Source organism: Symphalangus syndactylus, chromosome 22 (genome assembly GCF_028878055.3).
Source record: "Symphalangus syndactylus isolate Jambi chromosome 22, NHGRI_mSymSyn1-v2.1_pri, whole genome shotgun sequence".
NCBI classification, from domain to species: Eukaryota; Metazoa; Chordata; class Mammalia; order Primates; family Hylobatidae; genus Symphalangus; species Symphalangus syndactylus.
In genome coordinates, this window is record NC_072444.2 from 26,490,775 (window position 1) to 26,513,707 (window position 22,933).

Genomic DNA, 22,933 nt, shown 5'->3' on the forward strand with positions numbered 1-22,933 from the left:
GCCCATGACGAGTTGCTTAAAAGCAGCAAAAACCAGGAATAGGTAATGTGGGCTGCTGTGGAGAAATCAGTTATCAACACACTGGCTAAAAATTACAGTCAATGTGCTCACCTTACAGTCACTGATGCTGCCGTGCACCTGGCTGAATTCTCTGTTGAAAGTGTGGGTGAGAAGTTGCAGGCACTAAAGAAGAGAAAGAAAAGTGCAAGCTGAACATAAAATGTCAACAGCCAGGAGCCTCGGGATAGCTGACCACGTGGAGGCTCCTGAAGGGCTGAGTTCCTGGGGAGGGCAAGGAAGCTCCACATCTCTTCTCCCTATGCATTCATCCATCTGCTGTTCAATGCATTGGTCTCCTTTGCACTGTCCTTTCTAATAAACCAGTAAATTTAAAAACAAACAAACAAAAACCTCAATGACTAAATGAAGCCCTGGATGCAAGGCAGGAGGGGAAATAACAAATCCTAAACCCACAGTGCAGCTCCGATGTTGCCCAAACAGCTCTAGAATTAGAACTAAGTATATAGCAAGGGAAGTTCTATGTATGTCTAATAAAGATAAAGCAAGTGGCTTAAAAAAGCCTTTCTCAAGATTACCAAAGTGAATACTAAAAACACCATGGTTTTGGCTGGGTGTGATGGCTCATGCCTGTAATCCCAGCACTTTGGGAGGCTGAGGCAGGTGGATCACGAGGTCAGGAGATCGAGATCATCCTGGCCAACATGGTGAAACCCCATCACTACTAAAAATACAAAAATTAGCTGGGCGTCATGGTGGGTGCCTGTAATCCCAGCTACTCGGGAGGCTGAGGAAGGAGAATCACGTGAACCCGGGAAGTGGAGGTTGCAGTGAGCCGAGATCATACCACTGCACTCTAGTCTGGAAGCAGAGTGAGACACTATCCCCTCTCCAAAAAAAAAAAACCTACAAAAAATGAGTTGGGCATGGTGGCACACACCTATAATCCCGGCTACTCAGGAGGCTGAGGCAGAAGAACCACTTGAACCTGGCAGGTGAAGGCTGCAGTGAGCCGAGATCGCGCCACTGCGCTCCAGTGTGGGCCACAGAGCAAGACTCCATCTCAAAAAAAAAAAATTTAATAAAAATAAAAATAAAAAATAAAAACACCATAGTGATCTCTTGACCTCACAATCTGCCTGCCTCAGCCTCCCAAAGTGCTGGGATTACAGGCGTGGTCACCGTACCTGGCCACCTCTGCCTTCTTTAAAAAGCTTTTATCTGGCTGGGTGTCCACACACCTGTAATCCTAGCACTTTGGGAGGCTGAGGCGGGTGGATCACCTGAGGTCAGGAGTTTAAGACCAGCCTGGCCAACATGGTGAAACTCCATCTCTACTAAAAATACAAAAATTAGCCAGGTGTGGTGGCACATGCCTGTACTCCAAGCTACTTGGGAGGCTGAGGAAGGAGAATCGCTTGAACCTGGGAAGTGGAGGTTGCAGTGAGCCAAGATCACACCACTGCATCCCAGCCTATGTGACTGGAGTGAGACTCCATCTCAAAAAAAAAAAAATTTTTAAAAAGCTTTTATCATTTCTCATCAGATTACTGTAATAAAGAATTCTCCCTTCCTCAGCATACCTCTTCACCATCAATCCATTCTCTTTATTGCTGCCAGAGAAATCTTTTTTTTTTTTTTTGAGACGGCATCTCACTCTGTTGCTCAGGCTGGAGTGCAGTGGCGCAATCTCGGCTCACTGCAACCACCGCCTCCAGGGTTCAAGCGATTCTCCTGCCTCAGCCTCCTTAGTAGCTGGGACTACAGGCGCATGCCACCAAGTTCGGCTAATTTTTGTGTTTTTAGTAGACACGGGTTTCACCATGTTGGCCAGGATGGTCTCGATCTCCTGACCTTGTGATCCACCCACCTCGGCCTCTCAAAGTGGTGGGATTACAGGAGTGAGCCACCGTGCCTGGTCGGAAATCTTTCTTAAACACAAATACCTGTTTAAAATATTTCTGCCTTGCTCCTATCATCCACGCTAAACTCTTCAGTGCAGTATACAAGATTCTTCACTCCACACCTCCTGTTCCAGTCCCACATGAATTCCCCAAGACTGATCATGCAGGACACCACTGCCTCCCTCCTGCACATCCTTCCAAGGTCAGCTCATGAGCTCCCCACTATAGACACTTCTCCTCTGACTCCCATAGCATTTGAAACACACACCTCTATTATATGCTTGTGACCTAATATTCTGTAACCTTTATATTTTTTAATTTTTTAATATTTTATTATTTTATTTTATTTTTTGAGATAGAGTGTCACTCTGTTGCTCACGCTGGAGTGCAGTGGAGCTATCTCGGCTCACTGCAATCTCCGCCTCCCGGGTTCAAGCAATTCTCCTGCCTCAGCCTCCTGAGTAGCTGGAATTACAGGCACCCACCACCACGCCTGGCTAATTTTTGTATTTTTTGTAGAGATAGGGTTTCACCATGTTGGCCAGGCTGGTCTCGAATTCCAGACCTCAGGTAATCCACCTGCCTCAGCCCTGCAAAGTGCTAGGATTACAGGCGTGAGCCACCATGCAGGGCCTAATTTTTGTTTTTGTAGAGACAAGGTCTCACTATGTTAGCCTGGGCTTGTCTTTAACTCCTGGGCTCAAGCAATCCCTTTGCTTCAGCCTCCCAAAGTGGTGGGATAACAGGCATGAGGCACTGTGCCTGGCCCTGTAAGCTTGTTGAGGGTAAGAACTGCATCTTTTAATTTCTACATTCACAGTATTATCACAGGCCTTCAAACACCTCGAACAAAGGTGTTGAAAATGAATAAACTGAGAGGCTAGTTTGTGGAGCCTTGTGGGAAGACGTTCAGCAAAAAGGAAGGGATTCACACCTTGGTAGCCAGCTCTTTCTCTCGGTCCACCAGGCTTTCGATGTCTGCTGAATCGTAGCCACTGCTCTCGCTGGGTGTGATGGCGCTTTCAAAGGTGGTGGTTGAGATCTGAGAGGAGATACTGGTGGAGGTGCTGAGGGTCCCACTGCTGAGGCTGGGGGATAACGAGTCGCTCAGGGATTTGGGGATGCTGTCACCAAGTCTCTCACGCAGCAGCAAAAAGTGGCGGGTTTTTTCCACCTGAGAAGATCAATACTACTGCTATAGCAAACACAAAGCTAGTTAAGATCTCAGGAGAGAAAAGTGAAAAGCTATGATCACATGCAGCAGGGGGCAGGAAGACTGATACTTTGGCAATCTTGTCCGAGAGTTCTTGCATCTGAGCAACCCTGCCCCTGGATACCTCATGTAGGAGCTCCAGCTTCTCCAGCTCCCACTGGTGCTCAAGGATGAGGCTGTCTCCACGGGGCCGCCAGCCTGCTAAGTTCTCTTCTCCCCGCACATATGCCACTGATGTATCTAAGATTTTTCTTCTCCTTCTCTGCATGCCTAAGACAAGAGGAAACAAGGTTTTTTTTTGTTTTGTTTTGTTTTTTTTTTTTGAGACGGAGTCTTGCTCTGTCACCCAGGCTGGAGTGCAGTGGCGCAATCTCGGCTCACTGCAAGCTCCGCCTCCCGGGTTCACGCCATTCTCCTGCCTCAGCCTCTCCGAGGAGCTGGGACTACAGGCGCCCGCCACCACGCCCGGCTAATTTTTTGTATTTTTAGTAGAGACGGGGTTTCACCGTGGTCTCGATTTCCCGACCTCGTGATCCGCCCGCCTCGGCCTCCCAAAGTGCTGGGATTATAAGCGTGAGCCACCGTGCCCGGCCGGAAACAAGTTTTTGTTTCAGAAAAAAATTCAATTCCAAGTTTAGGTCAAAACGAATTAATAATTTTTTTTTTGTTTTTTTTGAGACGGAGTCTCGCTCTGTTGCCCAGGCTGGAGTGCAGTGGCGTGATCTCAGCTCACTGCAAGCTCCGCCTCCTGGGTTCATGCCATTCTCCTGCCTCAGCCTCCCGAGTAGCTGGGACTACAGGTGCCCGCCACCATGCACAGCTAATTTTTTGTATTTTTAGTACAGACCAGGTTTCACTGTGTTAGCCAGGATGGTCTCGATTTCCTGACCTCATGATCTGCCCGCCTTGGCCTCCCAAAGTGCTGGGATTACAGGCGTGGGCCACTGCACCTGGCCACGAATTAATAATTCTTATACGTAGCAAACTAAGACAGTTTGGTCTCAAGATATATGGGATTTTGTTTAAATACCAAAGCAACTGAAAGTTTTTAAAAACTGAGTTTTACATTCTTTGATAATTATGAAGACTGGGATGCAATTTAAGAAAATGATAAAATTATGATGTTAGGTGAAAATGTAGAAATATTAAATAGTCTGTAATAGTCTATGCACTATGGGGCCGGGTGTGATGGCTCACGCCTGTAATCCCAGCACTTTGGGAGGCTGAGGTGGGCTATCACCTGAGGTCAGGAGTTCGAGACCAGCCTGGCCAACATAGTGAAACCCCATCTCTACTAAAAATACAAAAATTAGCCAGGCGTGGTGGCAGGTGCTTGCAAACCCAGCTACTCAGGAGGCTGAGGCAGGAGAATCGCTTGAACCCGGGAGGCAGAGGTTGCAGTGAGCCAAGATGACGCCACTGCACTCCAGGCTAGGCGACAGAGCAAGATTCTGTCTTAAAAAAAAAAAAAAAAGTCTATACACTATGATTGCAAATAAATAAAAATATACCTAGATGAAACAAGGGGGAAGGCCAGGCACAGTGGCTCATGCTGTAATCTCAGCACTTTGGGAGGCCAAGGTGGTAGAACCACTTGAGCCCAGGAGTTCGAGACCAGCCTGGGCAACACAGTAAGACCCTGTCTCTACCAAAAATTAAAAAATTGGCCAGGTGTAGTGGCATGAGCCCAGGAGTTGGAGGCTGCAGTGAGCTCTGATCACACCACAGCACTCCAGCCTGAGCAACAGTAAGATCCTGTACCTAGGCTGGGCGCAGTGGCTCATGCCTGTAATCCTAGCACTTTGGGAGGCCAAGGTGGGTGGATCACGAGGTCAGGAGATCGAGACCATCCTGGCCAACATGGTGAAACCCCGCCTTTACTAAAAATACAAAAAAATTAGCCGGGCGTGGTGACGGGCACCTGTAGTCCCAGCTACTTGGGAGGCTGAGGCAGGAGAATGGCATGAACCCGGGAGGCGGAGCTTGCAGTGAGCCGAGATCGCGCCACTGCACTCCAGCCTGGGCGACAGAGTGAGACTCTGTCTCAAAAAAAAAAAAAAAAAAAAAAAAAAAAAAAAAAAAAAGATCCTGTCCCTAAAAATAAAAATTTTAAAAAAGACGGAAGGGAACACACACACACATACACACAGTAGCTCACTGGCTGACAGATGACAGAGAGCTTTAGCCTCTATTATTTCCTGTTAATTTTTTTTAGTATTATACTGGTTTTACATATTAAATACATGAATTTATATTAATTTAAAAAATTCCTCAAGGAACTATCTGGATATTATAATAATTAGGTGCTACTTGGATTCATGCTCAAAGTCTTCTTTACTTATCTAAGTCTTGCCTGTGGGCCCTGACTTGTTTTCCATGTATATTCTGTAAAATGACTCAAACTCACATTAATCAAATGCTATTAGAAAACCTTAACTTTTGTTCATGTTTCAGTTTACAAACATAGAAATGCTAGGTGCTGCTTAATTCCACCTAGCTAGAGGAACAACAGCAGTTTAAAAACACATTAAAAAGAATACAGAACAAATCTGACTTAATAATTTGATTTTTTTTCTTTTTTTCTTTGAGACTGAGTCTTACTCTGTCACCTAGGCTGCAGTGCAGTGGCACAATCTCGGCTCACTGTAACCTCTGCCTCCCAGGTTCAAGCAATTCTCATGCCTCAGCCTCCTGAGTAGCTGGGATTACAGGCATGTGCCACCACACCTGGCTAATTTTTGTATTTCTGGTAGAAAGGGGGGTTTCACCATGTTGGTCAGGCTGCTCTTGAACTCCTGGACTCAGGTGATCCACCCGCCTTGGCCTCCCAAAGTGCTGGGATTATAGGTGTGAGCCACCGTGCACGGCCAATAATTTGACTTTCTAAAACATGGGAAATTTAAATTGCAGTCTGATAGCATCTATAAAGTTATACTGCTAAGTCATCTTTGGGCTAAAGTGGGGAGAGAAATGATTATGAAGTTTTCTAAACCAAATTCATTCGAATTCACATGAATTTTTTTTTTTTTTTTTTTTTTTTTGAGACGGAGTCTCGCTCTGTCACCCAGGCTGGAGCGCAGTGTCGCAAACTTGGCTCACTGCAACCTCCACCTCCCAGGTTCAAGTGATTCTTCTGCCTCAGCCTCCTGAGTAGCTGGGACCACAGGCTCATGCCACCATGCCCAGCTAATTTTTGTATTTTTAGTAGAGACAGGGTTTCACCATATTGGCCAGGCTGGTCTCAAACTCCTGACCTCATGATCCACCCACCTCGGCCTCCCAAAGTGTTGGGATTACAGGCATGAGCCACTGGGCCCAGCCAACATGAATTTTTTAACTCAAATTTTACTCATAGCCTAGTGATATTGTGATACAATTTTAATACAATTGTACATCATAAACCAAACAATGTTGCAACTCTGAAAAAGGTAACTCCTACCACCCCTCCTCAACCAAACTGGCTTGTAAAACACACATGGTTTCTAAAAGGTTTTATATCTATCCTACTTGGGTAGAATCTCCAGTTTTTAAATACAGTATATTTTTTATTTACTTATTTTTTTTTGAGATGGAGTCTCACTCTGTTGCCCAGGCAGGCTGAAGTGCAGTGGCACAATCTCAGCTCACTGCAACCTCCGCCTCCTGGGTTCAAGCAAGTCTCCTGCCTCAGCCTCCCAAGTAGCTAGGATTACAGGCACACGCCACCACACCCGGCTAATTCTTGTATTTTTGGTAGAGATGGGGTTTCATCATGTTGGCCAGGCTGGTCTCCAACTCCTGACCACAGGTGATCCGCCCGCCTTGGCCTCCCAAAGTGCTGGGATTACAGGTGTGTGCCACTGTGCCCAGCCAGCCTAAATACAGGATACTTGAAACATACACAAAGATAACTATTACCTCCTCAATCCGCCAAGAGCTTACCTGGACTACCTGTGTCTGACATTTTGCATAAGCTGAGTTCGTAAATGCCAGTGACTCGATTCCTATTTGAAGAAAATAAAACAATTGTTTAATCTCTTACAGCACAAAAACAGGAAAATTTCAATTTCTGCTACTTAAAATAGTGTCTTCTCTGCAGGGACTCAAATATAATTATAGGCATTTCTTATTTGTCACCGCTCTTATTTTGAACTTAAGTAGCATAACTTTTCCTAGAGGAGTCTGCTTTCATCTCAATTTTATTTTTTTAGAGATAGGGTTTCCCTGTGTCACCCAGGCTGGAGTGCAGTGATGCAATCACAACTTGCTGCAGCCTCGAACTCCTGGACTAATGTGATCCTTCTGCCTCAGCCTCCTGAGTAGTTGGGACTTCAGGCATGCACCACTATACCCGGCTAATTTTTAAATTTTTTTGTAGAGATAGGGTCTCACTATGTTGCCCAGGCTGGTCTTGAACTCCCGGCCTCAAGTGATCCTTCCACCTTGGCATCAGAAAGTGCTGAGATTGTAGGCATCAAAAAGTGCTGAGATTATAGGCATAAGCCACCACGCCCCCACCTCATCTCTATCTTTTAAACACTATTTCAATAGGGTGAATAAAATTGAATGATAAACTAGAAAATTTAAAATATAAATGTGAAAACTAAAAATTTGTCTTTTCTTATTATAAGAGAGAAGATATGAGGGAAACAATGACTAGAATGAAACGACAATCAACAACTTCTGGGGACTGTGAGTAGTAGGAGGTATAATACCTTCTATTGTATTAGTAACACTTATTTTTAAGCTGGGCGGTGATACACAGGCATTCATTACATTGTTTTTTTTTTTTCCTTTTTCTTTCTTTTCCTTTTTTTAAATTTTGAGACAGGGTCTCACTGTTTCACCCAGGCTGGAATGCAGTGGTTCTATCATGGCTCACTGCAGCCTCAACCTCCCAAGCTCAAGTGATCCTCCCACCTCAGCCTCCTGAGTAGCTGGGACTACAGGCATGTGTCATCACACCTGGGTAATTTTAAAATTTTCTGTGGAGATGGGGTCTGTGTTGCCCAGGCTGGTCTCAAACTCCTAGGCTTAAGCAATTCTCTGTCCTCGGCCTCACAACGTGCTGGGATTACAGACATGAGCCACTGTGTCTGGCCTTCACTGTATTATTCCTGACATATTTTGTACGCCTTAAATATGCATAACAAATCTTAAAAAGAAGAAAATTTCAATGGTACTCTGTTAGAAATAATAATGATGACATTTAAAAGTCTTTGCAAATTTACTCTTTGCAAAATTGTTTTAGACGTGTTCACAATGTAATATTCCTTTCTTCCCTCATAACTCATCCATCCATCAACATTTTATTAAATGTCAGCATGCAAGTCAGTACATTTCAGGTGTCAGTTACCAAAATGGTTCATAAACTGTAAACTAACCGTGAGACAGTAAGCCGAGAATACTTAAGGACTAATGATTCTGTTGTACTGAACAAACTGGAAGCTAACTTGTGTGAAAAACTTACGAATCTGGTGACTTTGAGTAGCCACTGCCAAAGAGGCTACGCAGAGAGCGTGGTGGTGAGATCTTGGCATCTCGGGAGTAGAAGACCATGCACACATCCTTGGTGATGACAGCCGGCTGGATGCAATGATCCAGCTGAAAGCAGACAGGGTAGGTGCTGATGAAGTGCAGGCAGAATACTGTGACTAGAGTCTACACACGAATGTATTTGGAAAGCTAGTCCCAGTTGTGAGAACTGAAGGATTTCAGCTCCACCAATTATTTCAACAGCCACCCAATGGATAATATGTGCAAGAGTAGGTAGTACTCCTTAGAGATGCATTTATTTTTTTTATTTTTTTTTTTCTTGAGACGGAGTCTCGCTCTGTCGCCCAGGCTGGAGTGCAGTGGCGCAATCTCGGCTCACTGCAAGCTCCGCCTCCCGGGTTCACGCCATTCTCCTGCCTCAGCCTCTCCGAGTAGCTGGGACTACAGGCGCCCGCCACCACGCCCGGCTAATTTTTTTGTATTTTTAGTAGAGACGGGGTTTCACCGTGGTCTCGATCTCCTGACCTCGTGATTCGCCCGCCTCGGCCTCCCAAAGTGCTGGGATTACAAGCGTGAGCCACCGCGCCCGGCCTGAGATGCATTTATTTTTATCTGAGGCAAATGTTGTTTCTCCTGATAGGTGAGGAAACTGAGGCAAAGAGTTTCTCCAAGGACATAGAGGAAGTAAGTGGCAGCACAGGGATTTGAACCGACAGGCTGGGTCTTGGGTCTGGGCTGTTAACCACTATTAGACTCTGTCCACAACTACAAAAACAAGAGGTGACATTTTCTTAAAAATCACACATTCTTCAAACAATGGTAATTAGGCTACTAAAGCTGAAGCTGGAATGAAAGTCATGTGATTTTTTGAGTAAACAGAACCCAGGAATAGAATCTAATATAATCAGAAGAGTTAGCAAAGTATAATAAAATGAAAAACTTAAGGATGTGGAGGAAGAAAGAGGACAAAACAAGTGGAATCTTCACTGACCACTTCCTGCTGTAACCTGCACTGTTCAGGGCTGACTGTTGGCATCAACTGAAGTTCCGAGTCTCCTCACCTCTAGGTAGGCCGACAAGGTCATGTAGATCTTTTCTCCATAGGGTGTCACTCGGTTCAGAAGAAGGGAGTTATGCAGAGAGCTATCCCACACAGCCTCAAAGCGGTAGAAGGTCCTAAGGTCAGAAAGACAAGACGGAATCATCCAAAACAAGCTAAAGTCACCTTAGTCCAGGTACTGCCACTGTCAATCATCCTAAAGAACCGTATGCCAACCAATGGACACTTTCAATTTATCAAACTCTAATAACAGAGAGGAACCCTTATTTCCTAGAAGGAAAAGATAGGTCCCCATCCTCTTGCTCCCAACCCCACCTATCATTAAGGAACACTTAGTTGTGCTTTTTTTTTTTTTTTTTGAGACAGAATTTTGCTCTGTTGCCCATGCTGGAGTGCAGTGGCACAATCTTGGGTCGCTGCAACCTCTGCCTCCTGGGTTCAAGTGATTCTCCTGCCTCAGCCTTCCGAGTAGCTGGGATTACAGGCGCCCACCACCACGCCTGGCTAATTTTTGTATTTTTAGTAGAGACAGGGTTTCACCATGTTGGTCAGGCTGGTCTCAAACTCCTGACCTCAGATGATCTGCCCACCTCGGCCTCCCAAATTGCTGGGATTACAGGCGTGAACCACTGCACCTGGCCAGCCGTGCTTTTTTAAATTTTGTTTTGACAAGGCTGCCTCTGTCTATAAACATAAAAATAGTAAGGTCAATCAAAGGGATTAAGATGAAATGGATAAGTGAGTATGGACAGAAACTGAAAGAAGAAAGACTAAGTAAGCTCTCCTGTCAGTTAGTGATGACAGCAGGAAGTCAATGTTCGGTAATTTGTCAGCTTCGATCTTCACATCACAAGAGGGCTAAACATCATTCAATCCAGTGCTGCTACGCCTCAGAAACGCCACAGATATATATAAGGGGATTAATGGTAGAAGGGTTTAAGTATAGAGAGCCTTATTTCATTTTTGAGACGGAGTTTCACTCTGTCACCCAGGCTGGAGTGCAGTGGCGCAATCTCAGCTCACTGCAACCTCTGCCTTCTGGGTTCAAGCGATTCTCTTGACTCAGCCTCCTGAGTAGCTGGGATTATAGGCACGCACCACTACACCAGCTAATTTTTCTATTTTTAGTAGAGGAGGGGTTTCACCATGTTGGCCAGGCTGGTCTCAAACTCCTGACCTCAAGCGATCTGCCCACCTCGGCCTCCCAAAGTGCTGATTATAGGTGTGAGCCACTGTGCCGGCCGAGAGCCTTATTTTAAATAAAAGAATACGAGGTTATTCTTAACTGATGTTTCAGTAAAAGAGAATAAATTGTTAACACTAGAGCCAGCCAAATACCATTTGTTAGCTTTAAAAAAAAGGCCATTTTAAAAATTAATCTTACATTTATATAACAAACGGAAACTTAATTTAATAGATACCCACAAACTGTTTTGTTGTTGTTCTAATATCGTTTTTTTTCTACTGGTAAAACAACATTAACTCTAATTGACATTAAATCTTCCAGTTCTGCAAGTCTAATGTGAAATATGGCACTTAGTTTAAAAGCAGTGTTACAGATCGATTCCCAATTCTGCCCCATGTTTCCCTTCTCAGACCCCTATGACAAGTGGAGGGGAAGATGTCTGGTCTGCCCCACCATCACTAGTTCTCCGCAGATAGAACACAGCTCACCTGATTCACCTAGAAGAGTCTGTGCACACTCTTTCCTGCCCAATACATTCCTTCTTACTCCTTTTGAAATAGTGACCTCACTATGGCTGCCTTTTCTAGACTTCCTATGGCAAGTAGCTGGCATATCCTCCCTCTAAACACATCCCCATGTTTCTTCCTCCAGAAACGATCAACAGAGAGAACACATTTCTGAAACTGAACCCCATGACCACACCTCATCTTCCAAGTGGCAGTGTATGAGGTCTGATCATCTAACATAGCTGCTTCTAGATCTGAGTCTTCTTCAAGTACTTAATACTCTCTCAAATGTCTAGTCTTTGAGGCAGTGAGTGTGGGTCAAGAAAATCCTCTATAAAGACACAGAAGATAGAGAAACAACTAACAAGTCAAAGACAAAGCCACCAAGTGACCCAAACAGGAACAGAAATGATGGACAATGAAGGCCTTTCTATAGTTCTTGGGCTCCCTGGGCACAGGAGGAAACCCTTCATGTGTCCATAAAACTCTGTGTAAAGGAAATTTTTAATTTGGTTTAAGACATATTCTAATACTGGGTGACAATATCCACTGCTTCAACAGATGCCACTTGAGAACTGACTCTATCATTGTGAGATGTTTTTTTTTTTGAGACAGTCTTGCTTTTGTCACCCAGGCTGGAGTGCGGTGGCGTGATCTCAGCTCACTGCAACCTCCTCATCCCAGGTTCAAGCGATTCTCCTGCCTCAGCCTCCAGAGGTCTGCTCTTTTATTGTGTCCCTGTTTTTGCCAAAGTACCTAGAAGGGGTGGGGCTTATTTGTCCCATTTCAGAGGCTGGATACATCCATGCTGAAGTTAAATAAACCCCTCTTCTTAGAGTGAGGGCATTTATGACTTTGGTGATATTTGACAGAAATTTCTATCAATGCTGCTGCCTTCATTAAGTTCCAAACCATAACGTGGCACCTCCCAGGACCACTGCTGAGGTTTCATGACACTGACTCTTTCAAGTGAGGCAAATGTTTTGAACTTGTCTAAGAAAGCCTCTTCACATTTCTGTTTTCAGGCTAAGCTTTCACTTAACATAAAGAGAAAACTGTATTGGCAGAAACCTGGTTAACACAAAGGAAATTTTGACTCCACTAAAGTCTTCCTGTATTTTTTTTTTTTTTTTTTTTGAGATGGAGTCTTGCTCTGTCACCCAGGCTGGAGTGCAGTGGCGCGATCTCGGCTCACTGCAAGCTCTGCCTCCCAGGTTCACGCCATTCTCCTGCCTCAGCCTCTCCGAGTAGCTGGGACTACAGGTGCCCGCCACCACACCCGGCTAATTTTTTGTATTTTTAGTAGAGACAGGGTTTCACCGTGGTCTCGATCTCCTGACCTCGTGATCCGCCTGCCTCGGCCTCCCAAAGTGCTGGGATTACAAGCGTGAGCCACCGCGCCCGGCCTATTTTTTTTTTTTTTTTAACGTGAATCTTTTTATTTTTTTGCACACAAAACAATAAACATTTTCTAAAAGTACATACGAACAAAAAGATGCATATCAAACATATTAGGAAGGTTGCACATGGGAAGACGGGGAATAGAAATGGGGGAGTGGGAATTAAAGAAAATAAATGAGAGAGGGACTTTGTATGGATCAATGATAGTAACTCAATCCTCTATTTGACAAAGAAGGAGAAGGAAGAGGAAGAAAAAGAAACTGGGATAAAGGATCAGAAAGGGAGGAAAATAGAAAAAATTAGAGTATGACTCCAGGGTAGACCTGTTTTGTTGTCGCTTGGTTCGTTGGTTGGTTTGACAGTTGTATTTTTCATATGTTTCGCCATGTTGGCCAGGCTGGTCTCGAGCTCCTAGCCTCAAGTGATCAACCCACCTCAGCCTCCCAGAGTACTGGGACTACAGGCGTGAGCCACCACATCCAGCCCCCACATTGCTTCTGGCCTCTGTGGTAGACCTCCAAGACGGGGCGGCCGGGCAGAGGCGCTCCCCACATCCCAGACGGGGCGGCCAGGCAGAGGCGCTCCTCACTTCCCAGACGGGGCGGCCGCGCAGAGGCGCTCCTCACTTCCCAGACGGGGCGGCCGGGCAGGGGCACTCCTCACTTCCCAGACGGGGCGGCCGGGCAGAGGCACTCCTCACTTCCCAGGCGGGGCGGCCGCGCAGAGGCGCTCCTCACATCCCAGAAGAGGCGGCCGGGCAGAGGCGCTCCTCACTTCCCAGACGGGGCGGCCGGGCAGAGGCGCTCCTCACTTCCCAGACGGGGCGGCCGGGCAGAGGCGCTCACTTCCCAGACGGGGCGGCCGCGCAGAGGCGCTCCTCACATCCCAGAAGGGGCGGCCGGGCAGAGGTGCTCCTCACTTCCCAGACGGGGCGGCCACGCAGAGGGGCTCCTCACCTCCCAGACGGGGCGGCCGCGCAGAGTCGCTCCTCACATCCCAGACGACGGGTGGCCGGGCAGAGGCACTCCTCACATCCCAGAAGATGGGCAGCCAGGCAGAGACGTTCCTCACTTCCTAGACGGGGTGGCGGCCGGGCAGAGGCGCTCCTCACCTCCCAGACGGGGCGGCCGGGCAGAGGAGCTCCTCATAACCCAGACGATGGGCGGCCAGGCAGAGACGCTCCCCACCTCCCAGATGGGGCGGCGGCCGGACAGAGGCTGCAATCCCAGCACCCTGGGAGGCCAAGGCAGGCGGCTGGGAGGCGGAGGCTGCAGCGAGCCAAGACCACGCCACCGCACTCCAGCCCGGGCAACACCGAGCACCGAATGAGCGAGCCTCCGTCTGCAGTCCCAGCACCCCGGGAGGCCGAGGCGGGCAGAGCACTGGAGGTCAGGAGCTGGAGACCAGCCTGGCCGACATGGCGAAACCGCGCCTCCAGCCAAAGGAGAAAAACCAGGGAGGGGTGGTGGCGCGCGGCGGCAAGGCGGCAATCCCAGGCAGCCCGTAGGCCAGGGCAGGAGAATCACCGGAGCCGCACGCAGGGAGTCTGCAGCGAGCCAAGTTTACTCCAGCCTGGGCCACAGAGGAAGGGAGGAAGGAAGGGAGGGAGGGAAGGGAGGGAGGGAGGGAGGGAGGGAGGGAAGGAAGGAAGGAAGGAAGGAAGGAAGGAAGGAAGGAAGGAAGGAAGGAAGGAAGGAAGGAAAGAAGGAAGGAAGGAAGTCTTCCTGTATTGAGGGAAAAATTTTTCTTTCATTTTTTTCTTTTTTTATTTTGTCAAAAAAAGTTTCTTTCTTTTTTTTTTGCTTTGGACTTGCTGCAGCAAGTTCTGTTGGAATACCCACCAAAGGTGGTTAATTCAATTTTTTTTTTTTAAATTTATTTATTTTTTTGAGACAGAGTCTCGCTCGTCACCCAGGCTGGAGCGCAATGGCGCGATCTTGGCTCACTGCAACCTCTGCCTCCCGGGTTTAAGTGATTCTCCTGACTCAGCCTCCCAAGTAGCTGGGATTACAGGCGCCCACCACCAAGTCTGGCTAATTTTTTTATTTTTAGTAGAGATGGGGTTTCACCATGTTGGCCAGGCTGGTCTCGAACTCCTGACCTCAGGTGATCCACCCGCCTCAGCCTCCCAAAGTGCTGGGATTACAGGTGTGAGCCACTGCGCCTGGCCTATTTTATTTTTAGACAAGGGTCTTGCTCTGTTGCCCAGGCTGGAGTGCACTGGTGCAATCTAACTCCTGGGCTCAAGTGATCTTCCCACCTCAGCCTCCTGAGTAGCTGGGAATATAGGCACGAGCCACCAAACCTGGCTAATTAAATTTTTTTTTTTTTCCTGTAGAGACAAGTTCTACATTGCCCAGGCAGGTCTTGAACTCAGGCTCAAGTGATCTTCCTACCTTAGTAGGAAAGTGCTAGTATTACAGGTGTGAGCCATTACAGTGGCAATTCTTGAGAGGTGGTTGTAAGAAACACAACCAAGACTGGGGAGAAATGTCAATTTAATCAAGCTGGCAACAGAATTTAGGGTTACAAACAGGGCTGAATCCCAAGACATATTTTCCTATATGCCTCCTAAGGTGGTGAGAAGTAATTCCAAATGGATTTTTCAAGATGTTCTGAACAGCAGCAGCATCAGAGGAAAAACAGGTTTCAAGGTGACTGCTTTGAAGGATATATTCCTTTGAATTTATTATTTATGAAAAATTAAAAACCAACTTCTGGTCAGTCGTGGTAGCTCACACCTGTAATCCCAGCACTATGGGAGATAAAACTGGGAAGATCACTTGAGGCCAGGAATTTGAGGCCAGACTGGGCAATACAGCGAGACCCCATCTCTACAAAAAAATTTTAAATTAGCTAGGCATGGTGGCACATGTCTGGAGTCCCAGCTATTCAGGAGGCTAAGGCGGGAGGACTGCTTGAGCCCAGGAATTCAAGGTTGCAGTGAGCTATGCTTATGCTACTGCACTTTCTTTCTTTCTTTCTTTCTTTTATTTAGAGATGGAGTCTAGCTCTGTCGTCAGGCTGGAGTGCAGTGGCGCGATCTTGGCTCGCTGTAACCTCCGCCTCCCAGGTTCAAGCGATTCTCCTGCCTCAGCCTCCTGAGTAGCTGGGACTACAGGCACACGCCACCACGCCTAGCTAATTTTTCTATTTTTAGTAGACACGGGGCTTCACCATATTGGCCAGGATGGTCTCGATCTCTTGACCTTGTGATCCGCCTGCCTCGGTCTCCCAAAGTGCTGGGATTACAGGTGTGAGCCACCGTGCCTGGCCGCATTTTTTTTTCTTTTTTTTTTAAAGCATCTACAGGTATAGCTACTACACTCTAGCCTGGGCAACAAAGCAAGACCCCCCGTCTCAAGAAAACAAAACAGAAACCACCTTCTTATATTATGGTCACATCTGATGAACCTTTTGAGTTCCTTAGGAGAATCTCTGAAATGTAAACTGAATGGAGTCCAAATTGAGGGATAAAATAATTATATCAGTAACATCAGTCAAATATATAAATATATTTATGTGTTTTGTTTTTTTTTTTTGAGACAGAGTCTCGCTCTGTCGCCCAGGCTGGAGTGCAGTGGCGCGATCTCGGCTCACTGCAACCTCCGCCTCCTGGGTTCAAGCGATCCTCTGCCTCAACCTCCTGAGTCGCTGGGATTACAGGCGCCCACCACCATGCCAGGCTAATTTTTGTATTTTTAGTAGAGATGGGGTTTAACCATCTTGGCCAGGCTGGTCTTGAACTCCTGACCTCGTGATCCACCCGCCTCGGCCTCCCAAAGTGCTGGGATTACAGGTGTAAGCCACTGAGCCCAGCCCGTTTATGTTTTTTTTTAACATTTTAGGTTATATTGTCTTGCATCACTTCCTTCAATTTTCTTCCCTAAATGAGACAGATTTTTTAAAAACTTCCTTTAATACCAAACCAGGATTTTTCCTATTCTAAAAGAAGAAAATAAACAGATGAAACAAGCAGCCCTGACAGGGGAAAGATAAATGTTAAAAAAAATATATAAAATATTTCTCTCAGACTCAGCTATCCAAATAGCCAAACTTGTCTCTATTACCGCACAGGACAAAATGGAGAAGAAAGTGAACAGTTTTGCAAGGCTGCAATGGACTCAGGTTTTATAAAGCAATAAACCCTTCAAGCTTTTGACAGAGAGAAGACAGATAAAAGAGGAGAACAGAAAACAAAACTTGAGATTCTGTACGAAATGAAGGGAGAAACATTCTACTTTGTAATGTAGAAGAGGAAAACTTGAAAGGGTCTAAGAATAAAATTGACAAGTTTAGCAAATGGAATGAGAAAATAATTTGAAACTCTAAAAATCATTTAAGAAGCTATAGGCTTCTTAGGGTACAGAACAGGGTCTACTCTATCCTAGGTACAGTAGGTTTACATGGGGAGGGGACTACAAAATTAAAATAGCAATCAAAGCAACATAAGACAGAAAGCATTCTGATAAACTAGAATCCTATGTGCAAAAAAGCAAACAGAAAATACCTAGGAATATCCTTATCAAGAAAGAGCCTGCAAAAACATAGAAAAGGCTTTAGTTAGTGCAGCAAAAAAACAAAAGAAATAAAGGGAGAGAATCAGAAAAAATATATATATAAAAAAGACAAAATTTGCTGATAAGCAAAGTGAATTCAAGTGGACAGACAATTAACAGAGAATCCCATGGAACACAATTCGATAGAGGGCTTACAATAACATGGGTCCCTCTCCTGAGACTTCCACCTTAGGAAAATGCCAGACATAGGAGGGAAAGTGGAGACCATCACACCATCCCCTTTCAGTGGTGACTTAGTACTGAGAATAATAGGAAGTTGCTGTGGAGTTAAGGGAAAACCAAGTCAATGCATTAACATAAATGTAGGACTGGGAAGAAAAGGAATAATGGTCCCTTGTCAATTATACTCCACTATCAATATATTAGCAAGGCTCTCTAAGATACACACATAATATACCCAAATTGGAGGTAAGTTCAACTTTAAACATGAAACCTTAGACAAACAGAACAAAAGTTCTCTTAACCAAACTCCATTTTGCCACTTACCATATTAACCTATGTTTTCCATATCCCTAAAATATACAGATTGATGGCTAGTTCTCCTTGAGCATTCTAAACTACAAAGATGTCTCATTTGCCCAGACACCTCGCTCCGAAGAGTTAAGTTGAGTGCTTATCAAATGTCAGTAGTATCTGGTCCCAAATCTGTTTATGCCAGTTGTACTTATTATTATTATCTAACTTCATTAAACATTAGGCAAATCAATGAAATATAAAAACATAAAATTTTTGTTCCTGTGAAAACTAAGTTGAATGTTTTCAAAAGGTTTGATAATGGTGAGTTGTTTAAAAATAACTGTTAAGTTTGGGTGAGATAAATGCAAAAGAAAGGGGAAAATGATAAAATGTTTAAATGATTAATGTTATAAATGATAAAAAGTTTAAAGGATTTTGAACTTAGATTTTCTTCACAGGTTTCTAATTCTTGCTCCACCAAACTGAAAGTCATAGATGATGAATTATGGGTGTGGTTTTGCAAGAAAGACAATTAGAACTCCAGTAAATGATCTTATAATTAAAGAAAAGGCCATGGCCTTCCAGCAAAAGCTTGATAAATTAATATAGATTTATATAGTTTAAATGAGAACAGAAATATTTAAGGTGTTTTTTGTTGTTGTTGTTATTCTTGACTTCAGCCCTTTTTGATTAACTTTTTTGATTCTAACTCACAAGATAAGCTGCTTCTAACAAAGCCAAATTCATTTCTTGTAGCACCTGACCTGTTGTTGGGCATGAATTAAAGGACTTCTTAAAGTTACTCTAATGGAGGCAAAATTAGAATAACCAGTATTTCAACCAAAGCCCATCTTTCCCTGTACATTTTACTAAGTACCCTAGGGAAATTTACAATACACTTTTCGTAGCTACAAAGAAAATGTGGTGGTAAAACCCAGCTGAACATTGGCAGAAAACAGAAAGCTATGCAGAATTACTGCTGACTTCAGGGAAATAGTATTGTTCATGATTTTGCCCATGGATAGTCACAGCACCCCTCTTTATTTCTGCCACTCCCCCTCCCCAGACATACATATGTACCCTCTCACTCCTTCCCTGTTTCTCCACAGCCCCTGCCAGCAAACAGAAGTTTGTTTCTTTTTTCTCTTTCCTATGGTAAACTATAATACAAGAAAACAACAGAAAGAAATTAATACTGGTCCAAACCTTTCATTCCATTTCTGCCTATTGTCTTATTCCTTCCCTCCCTCCTCTCAACGTGGATATAAACAAGTTTTTCAGGAGCAGACTGAAGCACAGCAGAGTCCTGTGGTGGGAAGGCAGTATGCTCAGCCCACATTAGAAGAGGCAGCCGCTCCTGTTTCCCAGCCCCTAGGATATAGAGACGGAGCCTTTGAGACAATGAGAAGTCCTTTCCTGGGTGAGGTAAGAGGATCTCAGCTGGTTTAATTCCAGTCTTACAAGGGAAAGTAGAATGGCTATGTACTTTACGAACTGTCTGTTATCACCTGATTATAAAAGATAATTTTAAGTGAAACATTTAAAATAAAAAACAAAGTAAAATCTATTATTTATGGCAGCCAATCTTGGTCATAAGAGTTCATATTATTTATCGCTTTTGTGCATAAATGAAAAACAAATACTAAGGATAATGGCGCCTACAGCAGCAGCAGCAAAGACTTAACACAAGAGGCTTCATTTTATCTCAGAGGGCACGTTTCCATGATACTTGAGAGTGACAGAAACCTTTCTCTCCACAGCAACCATTTCACAGGAAAACATTTAGTTTTGGCAATAATTAATTTGTACTTTTAAATCTTTGGAGAATATACTGAATTTTATTTCTCCAATTTTCATTTATCACTTGTTACATCTATTCAAACTTCACATGGGACAGATCACTTCCATTCTCTAAGAGTAATTGATCACATACAAATATCTCCAATACTTTCTTTCTTTCTTTTTGGAGAGCACAGCAGGCAGGTGAAGAAATAAAGAGATTTTTGAAGCTAGAAGGGAGAAGGGAGTTAATTTCTTAGTCTGAACTGGGAGTCATTAATGAATAAGGAACCTAACGGTGTACCAATTAACGCCCGCAAGTGTGGACTCTTCACACTGCTCTGGGTGTCCCACCTGCTAGAGTTGTGGGAAGACTTCAGGTACTTGGCAGAAATAATATTTAGGGAAAGGATGGCATCAACTGCAGCTTCATCCACCTCAGGCTTATTCCGAATACGACCTAAAAGAAAGGATAAAGAAAACAGAGCACGGACACATTTAAAAACAAAACATGAATTCATTAAGCCCAAAAGAGACTTTTATATCTATGTGTAAGTTCAGGAGCTGGAAGGGTCATTTGGTTACCTGTAGGGTCCTCCACGGTCTGACTCCATTACTTCCCACATTGAGTTAACTATGAAACCATATTGATTCTTTCTCACATTCATCCCAACTTTTATTTACAATATCATTGCCCTGATCACAAAAGGCCACCTCCTCTCTGATCTGGAACCTGCAACAGCCATTTAACTGGTCTCCCTGCTATTCACACCTCCCCTGTTCCAATCCATTCTACTCTCACCTAATAGCAACCTCTTAAGCCACTGACTGACAGTTTCTTGTTTTTTTTTTTTTGAAACAAGGTCTTGGTCTGTCCACCAGGCTGGAGAGCAGTGATGCAATCATAGCTCACTGCAGCCTTGAATTCCTGGGCTGAAGTGATCCTCCCACCTAAGCCACCTGAGTAACTGGGACTTTAGGCCTGCAGCACCACATCCAGCTATTTTATTTTATTTTTTTGTAGAGACGGGGCCCCACTATGTTGCTCAGGCTGGTCTCGAACTCCTGAGCTCAAACGATCCTCCTGCCTTGGCATCCCAAAGTGCTGGGATTACAGGCATGAGCCACCACACCTGGCCATGCTGACTTTATTACACCCCTTTCTTGCTCAAAATCCTACACTCTGTTTTCAAGTTAACACTAGGGGCCAAGGACTTGGCCTCCAGTGCTGGACTGCCTGGGTTCCAACTCCTACCACCTGTGAGGCTTTGGGCCTAAGGCTCAACCTCTCTGAGCCTCAGTTCCCTCATATGTCAAGTGATAATAACAATTCCTTCCATATATGGTTGTTATGAGGATTAAACAAACTAGTATTTTTGGAGCATTCAGAAAAGCACCTGGCATGTGGTAAATACTACATCAGAGTTTGTTAATAAAACAAACTAAAAATGTATCATAGGATTCTTCAGAGAAGCCATAGTAACCACTGCCTCTGCATCTCCCCTCTCCTTCTCTGGTCAGAAAGCATCTCTTCTGTTTCGGTATTAGGGTTCCATATAAACATTAATTTTGTCAAAGGACATTCAGTGCTTTGTAAATAAAGTTAAAAAAACTAAATTAAAAAAAGAAAAATTTATTATGAAAAATATTGAAAAGCTACTACCACTGCTGCCCCAGACAAGAGAGAACATAATCTCCCTTCCAAGGATTCTTTTTTTTTTTTTTTGACAGGGTCTCGCTCTGTCATCCAATGGCATGAGCATGGCTCACTGCAGCCTCGACTTCTCAGGTTCAAGCAAGCTTCCAGCCTCAGCCTCCTGAGTAGTTGAGACTATAGGCATGAGCCACCACACCCAGCTTATTTGTAGAGAGACAGGGTTTTGCCATGTTGTCTAGGCTAGTCTCGAACTCCTGAACTTAAGTGATCCGCCTGCCTTGGCCTCCCAAAGTGCTGGGATTACAGGCGTGAGCCACTATGCCTGGCCCCAAGGTTCTTAATCTGGTCCAGAGAGACACAAGCACTCTGTGAACAGAATTCAGAGGGTCCTTGAGCTTGGATGGGGAAAAAAATTACATCTTTATTTTCATAACCTTTAACTAAAAATTGGCATCTCCTTCAATCACAAAGGAAGGCAATAAACCACAGAAGAATTGGCCAGTACCCGTGACTCTGTCCCCAGTAGAAACCACAGATGTTTCCATGTGCAAAATATCTTTTTATTTATTTATTTTTTATTTATTTATTTATTTTATTTTTTATTTTTTTTTGAGACGGCGTCTCGCTCTGTCGCCCAGGCTGGAGTGCAGTGACACAATCTCGGCTAACTGCAAGCTCCGCCTCCCAGGTTCACGCCATTCTCCTGCCTCAGCCTCCCAAGTAGCTGGGACTACAGGCGCCCACCACCACACCTGGCTAATTTTTTTGTATTTTTAGTAGAGACGGAGTTTTGCCGTGTTAGCCAGGATGGTCTCGATCTCCTGACCTCGTGATCCGCCCATCTCGGCCTCCCAAAGTGCTCAGATTACAGGCATGAGCCACCACGCCCGGCCTATTTACTTATTTTTAAACAGAGTCTCAGTCTACTGTCTTGGCTCACTGCAACCTCTGCCTCCCAGGTTCAAATGATTCTCCTGTCTCAGCCTCCCGAGTACCTGGGACTACAGGCGCCCGCCACCACAGCCAGCTAATTTTTGTATTTTTAGTAGAGACGGGGTTTCACCGTGTTGGCCAGGATGGTCTCGATCTCTTGACCTTGTGATCCGCCCATCTCAGCCTCCTAAAGTGCTGGGATTACAGGCGTGAGCCACCGCGCCTGGACACAAAATATCTTTTACATTGATCACTACTTGGAAATTATGGTAATTAGAATAACTACTAAATCTTGTTATTTCATGCATCAATAAAGAAGAGCTTAATGTTTTAACAACTGTATTTCAATATCATCGGTTTCCTTTGTAATCCTAAATACTTTATTTCTCACATTTGAAAACATAATTCTAAGGCTTTGCCACTGCCAAAGAGGTCCATGGCAACAAAAGTTCCAAACTCTTGCCTCAGACTGCCATTCTAAAGTTCACACTATCTAGCCAATATGCCTTAATTTACTTTCTCCACTCTGGCCATGGGGTTTCTTGTCATTTGCATGTTAGACATATTCCTGACTCTCTTACTCAAAATGCTTGTGTCTGGAAAACAAACAAACAAAAAAACCCTCTATTTTTTTCTTGAATCTATTCAGTCGCCCTGGCTTGTTTTCACTGTTAACTCTCTTAGCATAGATTTTCCTTTGTCTTCATTTTGGTATTTATTCATCAAAGCATTCTGCACATATATATGCTATCTCCCTAACTAAAC

The 22,933-nt window shown here is 44.6% G+C and overlaps 1 protein-coding gene across 5 annotated transcripts in view; it reads right to left on the bottom strand.

The window, feature by feature from the left end:
* KIF1B (kinesin family member 1B) overlaps window positions 1–22,933 on the bottom strand; it is a 175,616-nt gene that overhangs the window by 12,880 nt on the left and 139,803 nt on the right. For all 5 annotated transcript variants that reach the window (XM_055261855.2, XM_055261852.2, XM_055261854.2 and 2 more), the window contains 7 exons: window positions 19,933–20,038; window positions 9,672–9,786; window positions 8,585–8,718; window positions 7,057–7,118; window positions 3,260–3,405; window positions 2,857–3,096; window positions 112–183 (listed from right to left, as the gene is read on the bottom strand). In XM_055261855.2, the coding sequence (XP_055117830.1) occupies window positions 112–183; window positions 2,857–3,096; window positions 3,260–3,405; window positions 7,057–7,118; window positions 8,585–8,718; window positions 9,672–9,786; window positions 19,933–20,038 (875 nt within the window). The remainder of the gene's footprint in view (window positions 1–111; window positions 184–2,856; window positions 3,097–3,259; window positions 3,406–7,056; window positions 7,119–8,584; window positions 8,719–9,671; window positions 9,787–19,932; window positions 20,039–22,933) is intronic.